Source organism: Coregonus clupeaformis, chromosome 17 (genome assembly GCF_020615455.1).
Source record: "Coregonus clupeaformis isolate EN_2021a chromosome 17, ASM2061545v1, whole genome shotgun sequence".
In the NCBI taxonomy this organism is placed as follows: Eukaryota; Metazoa; Chordata; class Actinopteri; order Salmoniformes; family Salmonidae; genus Coregonus; species Coregonus clupeaformis.
In genome coordinates this window covers 25,185,727-25,195,855 of record NC_059208.1, presented here as the reverse complement: position 1 = coordinate 25,195,855, position 10,129 = coordinate 25,185,727, and the positions used below count along the sequence as shown (strand labels likewise).

At 41.2% G+C, this 10,129-nt stretch overlaps 1 protein-coding gene across 1 annotated transcript in view; it reads right to left on the bottom strand.

Moving 5' to 3' along the window:
- Window positions 1-263: 263 nt before the first annotated feature.
- The window catches only part of LOC121585342 (thyroglobulin-like), a 92,759-nt gene continuing 82,893 nt past the window's right edge, over window positions 264-10,129 (bottom strand). The window contains 2 exon segments of the mRNA XM_041901723.2: window positions 264-535; window positions 894-1,090. Of these exon segments, the coding sequence (XP_041757657.2) occupies window positions 393-535; window positions 894-1,090 (340 nt within the window). The 3' untranslated portion in view covers window positions 264-392.

Below are 10,129 nucleotides of genomic sequence, written 5' to 3'. Positions count from 1 at the left end.
CCTTTATTATCAGTCTAGTAACTGACTCAGGAGATTCTCAGATTTGACTCATTTAAAGTCATGTCTCTTACTTAGAAAATGACTCCTTGATTACCAATCTCAGCACCCAGACCCAAATGAGCTAGATGATTTGAATGTTCAGGCTATCACGAGAGATGACCTGATTACTACTTTAGACGTGAAGGGAGTATAAACAACATCACAGACTTCAGGAGTATTTTGTAATGCAATTGTTTTATTGTTTTATTTCATTAGTATGGAAACTGTAACAGGCAGTTAAATGACATTACTTCATTTATAGACTACTTTGGCAGTTGAAACAACATTTCTCACTATGTGTGAGTCATAAACCCTAAATGCAGATTAGATGGTACGTAGTGTGGATGTCCTTTCTAATTATAAGCATCCTTCTCTGACTTGGGTTTGCTCTGGGTGACAGTTGTCAGGAAATCAGCAAATAACTTGGTCTCTGGTGTTGGCGCGCCAGCCCCCAAACCAGCAGATTCCCCCTCCGACACAGCAGATGAAAGTTTGCCTGAAAAACAGAGACATCTTTCTTGTGACACCAAGTAATCCCATGAAGTAGAAGCAGCTTTGTTCTTCTCTAAAGTGGTGATATATGGATGTTTTTCCTAAAGATGAAAAGCTCTGCAGACGGAGACTGAACGTTTGGCACCATCTAAGAACATAGAGTAGCAAGCCTGTAATTACCGGCTACATATGTTTCTACGTATGTCCTTCTGACACTGAAAGAACAGAAAGTGAATAATTACTACGTTTTTATTTTGCCTTTGTGTTACTGTCATTGTTCTTTTCGTCAAAGATGTCTGTGGTTTGTTGGTCAATTGATGTTTTACGTAATCGTATTTTCAGTTTGGACAGTTTGGACCCACCAGTGGAGGCGGTCAGAGCGGAGATGTAGTCGGCCCAGAAGGAGCACTGGGCCCTGCGGAGGCCCCTGTGGTTACTGAGGCCTGGCTCCACCTCCATGTAGCTGTCCCCATCAGGGTGGGGCTGGAAGGCATGCCAGGGGGGCAGTGCCGCCTCGCTGAAGGCCACGCGGGACACTCTGTGAGCCTGGTTGGGATCTCTGTTCAGGAGGAGAAAACGTACTTTAAGAGACGTAGTATGCACACATGACTAAGTCCCTTTGGATAAAAGCGTCTGCTACAGTGCCTTGCAAAAGTATTCATCCCCCTTGGCGTTTTTCCTATTTTGTTGCATTACAGCCTGTAATTTCAATGGATTTTTATTTGGATTTCATGTAATGGACATACACAAAATAGTGAAATTAAAAAAATAACTTGTTTCAAAACGTTCTAAAAAATAAATAACGGAAAAATGGTGCGTGCATATTTATTCACCCCCTTTGATATGAAGCCCCTAAAAAAGATTTGGTGCAACCAATTACCTTCAGAAGTCACATAATTAGATAAATAAAGTCCACCTGTGTGCAATCTAAGTGTCACATGATCTGTCACATGATCTCAGTATATACAGTGAGGGAAAAAAGTATTTGATCCCCTGCTGATTTTGTACGTTTGCCCACTGACAAAGAAATGATCAGTCTATAATTTTAATGGTAGGTTTATTTGAACAGTGAGAGACAGAATAACAACAAACAAATCCAGAAAAACGCATGTCAAAAATGTTATAAATTGATTTGCATTTTAATGAGGGAAATAAGTATTTGACCCCCTCTCAATCAGAAAGATTTCTGGCTCCCAGGTGTCTTTTATACAGGTAACGAGCTGAGATTAGGAGCACACTCTTAAAGGGAGTGCTCCTAATCTCAGTTTGTTACCTGTATAAAAGACACCTGTCCACAGAAGCAATCAATCAATCAGATTCCAAACTTTCCACCATGGCCAAGACCAAAGAGCTCTCCAAGGATGTCAGGGACAAGATTGTAGACCTACACAAGGCTGGAATGGGCTACAAGACCATCGCCAAGCAGCTTGGTGAGAAGGTGACAACAGTTGGTGCGATTATTCACAAATGGAAGAAACACAAAATAACTGTCAATCTCCCTCGGCCTGGGGCTCCATGCAAGATCTCACCTCGTGGAGTTGCAAAGATCATGAGAACGGTGAGGAATCAGCCCAGAACTACACGGGAGGATCTTGTCAATGATCTCAAGGCAGCTGGGACCATAGTCACCAAGAAAACAATTGGTAACACACTACGCCTTGAAGGACTGAAATCCTGCAGCGCCCGCAAGGTCCCCCTGCTCAAGAAAGCACATATACATGCCCGTCTGAAGTTTGTCAATGAACATCTGAATGATTCAGAGGAGAACTGGGTGAAAGTGTTGTGGTCAGATGACACTAAAATTGAGCTCTTTGGCATCAACTCAACTCGCCGTGTTTGGAGGAGGAGGAATGCTGCCTATGACCCCAAGAACACCATCCCCACCGTCAAACATGGAGATGGAAACATTATGCTTTGGGGGTGTTTTTCTGCTAAGGGGACAGGACAACTTCACAGCATCAAAGGGACGATGGAAGGGGCCTCCTTCCCTCAGCCAGGGCATTGAAAATAGGTCGTGGATGGGTATTCCAGCATGACAATGACCCAAAACACACGGCCAAGGCAACAAAGGAGTGTCTCAAGAATAAGCACATTAAGGTCCTGGAGTGGCCTAGCCAGTCTCCAGACCTTAATCCCATAGAAAATCTGTGGAGGGAGCTGAAGGTTAGAGTTGCCAAACGTCAGCCTCGAAACCTAAATGACTTGGAGAAGATCTGCAAAGAGGAGTGGGACAAAATCCCTCCTGAGATGTGCGCAAACCTGGTGGCCAACTACAAGAAACGTCTGACCTCTGTGATTGCCAACAAGGGTTTTGCCACCAAGTACTAAGTCATGTTTTGCAGAGGGGTCAAATACTTATTTCCCTCATTAAAATGCAAATCAATTTATAACATTTTTGACATGCGTTTTTCTGGATATTTTTGTTGTTATTCTGTCTCTCGCTGTTCAAATAAACCTACCATTAAAATTATAGACTGATCATGTCTGTGTCAGTGGGCAAACATACAAAATCAGCAGGGGATCAAATACTTTTTTCCCTCACTGTATACACCTGTTCTGAAAGGCCCCAGAGTCTGCAACACCACTAAGCAAGGGGCACCACCAAGCAAGCGGCACCATGAAGACCAAGGAGCTCTCCAAACAGGTCAGAAACAAAGTTGTGGAGAAGTACAGATCAGGGTTGGGTTGTAAAGAAATATCCGAAACTTTGAACATCCCACGGAGCACCATTAAATCCATTATTAAAAAATTGAAAGAATATGGCACCACAACAAACCTGCCAAGAGAGGGCCACCCACCAAAACTCATGGACCAGGCAAGGAGGGCATTAATCAGAGAGGCAACAAATAGAGCAAAGATAACACTGAAGGAGCTGCAAAGCTCCACAGCGGAGATTGGAGTATCTGTCCATAGGACCACTTTAAGCCGTACACTCCCCAGAGCTGGGCTTTATGGAAGAGTGGCCAGAAAAAAGCCATTGCTTAAAGAAAAAAATAAGCAAAAGGCATGTGGGAGACTCTGCAAACATACGGTAGAAGGTACTCTGGTCAGATGAGACTAAAATTGAGCTTTTTGGCCATCAAGGAAAACGCTATGTCTGGCGCAAACCCAACACCTCTCATCACCCCGAGAACACAATCCAAGCATGGTGATGGCAGCATCATGCTGTGGGGATGTTTTTCATCGGCAGGGACTGGGAAACTGGTCAGAATTGAAGGAATGATGGATGGCGCTAAATACAGGGAAATTCTTGAGGGAAACCTGTTTCAGTCTTCCAGAGATTTGAGACAGGGACGGAGGTTCACCTTCCAGCAGGACAATGACCCTAAGCATACTCCTAAAGCAACACTCAAGTGGTTTAAGGGGAAACATTGAAATGTCTTGGAATGGTCTAGTCAAAGCCCAGACCTCAATCCAATTGAGAATCTGTGGTATGACTTAAAGATTGCTGTACACCAGCGGAACCCATCCAACTTGAAGGAGCTGGAGCAGTTTTGCCTTGAAGAATGGGCAAAAATCCCAGTGGCTAGATGTGCCAAGCTTATAGAGACATACCCCAAGAGACTTGCAGCTGTAATTGCTGCAAAAGGTGGCTCTACAAAGTATTGACTTTGGGGGGGTGAATAGTTATGCATGCTCAAGTTTTCATTTTTTTTGTCTTATTTCTTGTTTGTTTCACAATAAAAAATATTTTGCATCTTCAAAGTGGTAGGCATGTTGTGTAAATCAAATGATACAAACCCCCAAAAAATCTATTTCAATTCCAGGTTGTGTGGGGATCTAGATGTGATGCCTAGCTTAGAAAGAATGCATTAATGATTAAACATAAAAGGTTTGTACTGTACTGATATAAATTGTTTAACCTAACAAGCTGTGATTAATGTGAGGAGCTGTTTTAGGGAGTAGGGGGAGATAAGAACTTGTGTCTCACATACACGAACACTGCCTCTTTGTGATCTGTGAACCGTCCAAGGACGTAGGTACAAAGAGTACAGGGGAACAGTGTCTATGGGTGCTGACTCTACAGGTTGTGATGATAACAACTTGTGCCTGGCAACAGTGTGCAACAGTGAAGCGCCAAGGGACTGGGACCAGCCTGTGCGCCAACGATTGGCTGAGTAAGTCTAAACCACGCTCAGTCTCTACTCTGATTGGCCAGCAGGGAGCGGGAACTATCTCTGTCAGAGTATTTGAAGAAGAACTTAGAACAATGGATCAGTTCTCTGAGTGCCCTGCGTGGTATTTCAGTGGACCCGTATATACGAACATCATATTTACCATTGAAGTGGTTTGCATTAATTAAAATACTAGTCTATTTTAGAAGACGTGTATTGACCTCTTTTGTTCCTAATACCAGATTTGAATTGACACAACTTAACAATTGGTGACCCCAACGTGATCTGGTAGAAGGGACTTCGCTGGGTATTGTCCGGCCCATTGGACATCTCTGTCATTGAACGGTGTGTTTCACAAAGAGTCTGGACTACTAAAAACAGGTAAGCAGACACCTATTGTTATATAACTAAAGTTTCTCCACATTGGCTTTATCCAAATTAATTTTGTGAAACACCTGTCTGATGTAAGTGAACTAAATTATGAAACTATTATGAGTAGATTAGCACCATATTGTGACATGCAAACCTGTGGTGAATGTGATGTTAAACCATGGTACCATAGAGTATTTGTTCTACCGGCAAGGTCCGTAACTACGAGGGTATGGCTAGGTTCGGAGAAAATACTGACATCTATCGGCAAGGTCCATAACTGCGAGGGTACGGCTAGGTTCGAAGATACAGGGAATAATTGACTTAAGTAATTGCTATCGGCAAGGTTCGTAACTACGTGAGTACGGCTAGGTTCGAAGAATTACACTGGCAAGGTCCGTAACTTCGAGGGTACGGCTAGGTTCGGGAAATTTTAGATAATACTGGCGACTGGCAAGGTCCGTAACTTCGAGGGTACGGCTAGGTTCCGCTGAGTATTTTTTAGATAGGGAGGAGGATAGTAGGCGATGTTGAATTTGACAATGTAAAGGTAAAGATAATGAATAACTAGTATGACTAAACTGAAATGTTTGAACTGATATAACTGAACTGTAATGTTTGATGTTTGACATAGCATAATACTGGTTTTAAATAATTATGTTGAGGCAATTTGGTTTATTATTTAATTTAACGGTTGATGTTTGACCCTGCAAAATACTGGTTAAATAATTAGACTGAAATAATTTGGTTTGTCGTTTAAATATAAATATGCACCGACTTTAACTAATTAGGTGGGAATAATTTGATTTAAATAAATGGACTAATGTACTTTAAATAACGGCAGAATATTGGAAACGCTAAAACAAAAAGCAGACAAAGCCTGTTCCGACTGGACACAGGAGGGGAGGGGCTGGAGACAGCGAGAGTGTGGCTTTTGGAGAAGTCAGGAGAGACTGGGGGGGCGATTGTTTGAGAGGTGCCTGTGGGTTTCTGACGATATATACGTATGAACTTGCTCACCCGAACGTAGACCTACATCATGGGTGAGAAAGTAGAGAATATTTACATTTGCATTTTTGGTCATTTAGCAGACGCTCTTGTCCAGAGCGACTTGCAGGAGCAATTGGGGTTGGGTGCCTTGCTCAGGGGCACATCGGCAGATTTTTCGCCTGGTCGGCTCGGGGATTGGAACCGGCGACCTCTCGGTTGTTGGCGCGGCGCTATTGGTCACTAAGCTGCCTGCCGCCCCATATGAGTTTAAGGTTGTGCCGTTGTTTGATCATGTGATAAGGTTTAATGGGTAATCGGACCATAACTAATGTGGTTATGGAAGTAATGTATAAATAGTGGAGAGTCAATAGGGGGCTCCATTGAACTATTATGGTTTATTTGGCATTTCAATGGCATAAGGTGAAATCTGTATGTATGAGGGGAATTCGATTATGTATTATTATAGTATTATGGACACTCCGTAATAAATAAACTGAACCAAACAAGACGTTACTACAGCAATAGAGGATGGTTAATATTGTTACGTTAGTTTTTAAACCCGATGGTAGAGGTAAATGCAGAACGCTGTTAGAGAGTGTTTTATTTTTGCTACTAGGGTGTTTGAGATGAAAGGGCTGGCTAGTCGGGAGTGATGACGTGGCTGGTTGTGCGACATGGAAGTGGTTGTTTGGCGTACTTTGAAAGCATCGCGGAATGTGTGGAGTGACTGGCGATGTATGTAGAGGGTCCCTGGTTCGAACACAGGTAGGGACAGTGAGTAAAGCTTTCGCATTGGGGATATATACCTAGATTACTACGTGGATTGAGAAATGTGAAAGGTTGAATTAGATAGCTTAAGTAGAAGTATTCTAGAAAGGTCTATGAAAATATGTTACAAGGTCCCCTTGCGCCTTCCCCGTTGGATAGAAAGGAGCAAGGGGAGGGGTGAGAGATAGTTCAAATGTTAGGAATATCATTAAATGTATGCTTATCAACGATAACAAGTATTTGTTTTATTAATTAGGGCCTAATCAGAGAGAACAGTTTAAAAAATTGAATAGCGAACTGAAATGGCGATAGAGCTGTGAAAATTGAGTTGAGGACAAAGGAGAATAATTTATGGCTCTGGTTAGCGGGAGAAAAAAAAATAGAGACAGTCAAGTGAGTTAGATTGAACTGTGGGATTTCAAGTAGAGGTCTAGATACTTGACTGAAAGGCAGTGCTTTGATAAATTCGAATTGTTATTACTTTATTTGATAGGTTGCTTAACACCAGTAGTGTATACAAATAGTTGGTAAATTCTAGAACGATAATTTATTTTCGTTAAGGGGAGAAGGGGGTGCAAGTGGTTTTGGGGAATAGCGCCAGCCTGTGGTGGGTTCTGGATTTGTTAAATAAACAAACTTATATTTTAAACTATAGTAATGCAATAGGCTACAATTATAACATTATCAGAAAAAGGTACAATTTAATGTGAAATAGTTATTACAATTATTATGAATAGTTATTACAGTTATTATCATTGATCCTGTAATGATAGAAGGATAGTAGAGGAAAGGCAAGGGATTAAATCTCATTTAGGGAAAGAAGAGAGTATGAAGATATATTAGGGAGAAAATACCATTAACTGAGGGATATAAAACGTTTAGCTGAAAAAAGAAAACAGGAATAATTTACCTTACACCCTAATATAGACATCGCATTACTTTTGATGTAACCATGATTGTATTGGCTAAAAAATGAAAAATGACATTTACAGGGGGGACAGGAACAATAGAAGATGAGACAGATTTTCCTAGGGGGTTGATCAAATAATTGATAATGGATCATTTGAGATGAGATCACATGTAGCAGAGTTAGGGTAATCAATTAAATAATCATTGTATACTCGAGGAATTTTGAGTGGTTTTATGGATTAGTTATGAGGAATTAGATTGATACAAAATTATTGATGGGTTAGGACTGGGGATATCTGTATCATGTTTTGTGTGTACTACCATCTTTAGATTATAACCAGGAGAAAGATAATTAGCTTATCTCATTGGAATGTTGCCCAGGGCTAGGGGGAGCAGTAGTGAAGTTAGGCAGTATTTAAGTGGGGCCTGGCTATTTGTGGTTGTTGTTTTTTCAAATTGGGTTTTTCAAACAAAAAACAACACACCTAGTATGATGTTTATAAAGCCTTGTTGTTTCAATTTTGGGGGGTTTTCAGCAGGTCAAGGGTGATAGGTCTTGGAGGAGCACGCATTTCTTTTGGAGTTTTTCGGTTTTGGCTGAGTTTGGGGTATATATGATTTCTTATGAGAATGAATGTCATGAGGACTTAATGAACACTTGGGATAAGTAACATTTATGAAATATTTAGAATAATGGTAATGTTTGGTATACTATGGGATGGAACAGTTCGTTGAATAATTTCAATTGCCTCTGAACTCTGTTTTAACCTTCTGGTGTTAATTAATCATCCACACTAGTAGATTCTAAAGGCTTGAGAGGAGGACTTTAAGATAGTTTATTTTACTAAGTTGAGGGTAATTTATAATACTGTGAAAAGTGTGAAGAAGATTATAATTTAGTAATAATATATATGATTTGAACCATAAAATAACAGAAGAGAGAGAGAGCTTTCCCTGAATGAGGGATACCTGTTGCTAGTCAATGAATATATATATATATATATTGATGGGATAGGAGTACCTCGAGGGGTTCCAGAAGAATTCAAAGCTAGGAATCAGATCGCAGCTGGGTTTGAATCAAGTCTTTTCTGGTGGTCAACAATTAATAAAAACGTAGATTGGATAAATTATATTTACTATAACCAGCAAAGATTTATAAACCACACTCGTGATGCAATAAAGGGATTGGCTGAGCAGACAGCGGCAACTAGCTTAATGGCATGGCAGAATAGAATAGCTTTAGATATGCTTTTGGCTGAGCGGAGTTTGTGTTCTGTTTGGATCTATGTGCTGTACTTTGATCCCCAACAATACAGCACCGGACGGGTCCGTGACCAAAGCACTTCAGGGACTCACCACGCTGGCGAATGAACTGGCTGAGAACTCTGCTATTGATAGCTCCCTAAACGCAAGGCAATGGAGAAGGCGGTTTCCCAACAGATGGTGAGATACGGCCCAATCCCGGACTCCGACCTAAGGAATAAAGGATATGACCTACCAGGCTTGGTGGAGTGACACCCTAGAGGGTGTCAATAGGGGGCCAAAATGTACTTCCCTGTTTGTGTTTTGTGTTCTATTAATCCTGTGTTTTATGCTTTATTAATCAAGTTAACCATTGTGAATGTTTGTCTTTCCTTATGTGAAGGTTTGAAGTTCCTGGGTGGCTGGGTAGCCAACCTAGTACAAGTTAGGTGTAGATGGAAGGACTGAAGGCTTTTTTATTATCATTATTGCCTATTAATAAAAGTGTGATTATTTTTGTTTGTATTGTATTTTAATGAGTGACACCCTAGAGGGTGTCAATAGGGGGATTCCTGAAATTTCTTGTTTTGGGTTCACACCCAGTGGGTGTGAAAAGGGGGATTGTGGGGATCTAGATGTGATGCCTAGCTTAGAAAGAATGCATTAATGATTAAACATAAAAGGTTTGTACTGTACTGATATAAATCGTTTAACCTAATAAGCTGTGATTAATGTGAGGAGCTGTTTTAGGGAGTAGGGGGAGATAAGAACTTGTGTCTCACATACACGAACACTGCCTCTTTGTGATCTGTGAACCGTCCAAGGACGTAGGTACAAAGAGTACAGGGGAACAGTGTATGGGTGCTGACTCTACAGGTTGTGATGATAACAACTTATGCCTGGCAACAGTGTGCAACAGTGAAGCGCCAAGGGGCTGGGACCAGCCTGTGCGCCAACGATTGGCTGAGTAAGTCTAAACCACGCTCAGTCTCTACTCTGATTGGCCAGCAGGGAGCGGGAACTATCTCTGTCAGAGTATTTGAAGAAGAACTTAGAACAATGGATCAGTTCTCTGAGTGCCCTGCGTGGTATTTCAGTGGACCCGTATATACGAACATCATATTTACCATTGAAGTGGTTTGCATTAATTAAAATACTAGTCTATTTTAGAAGACGTGTATTGACCTCTTTTGTTCCTAATACCA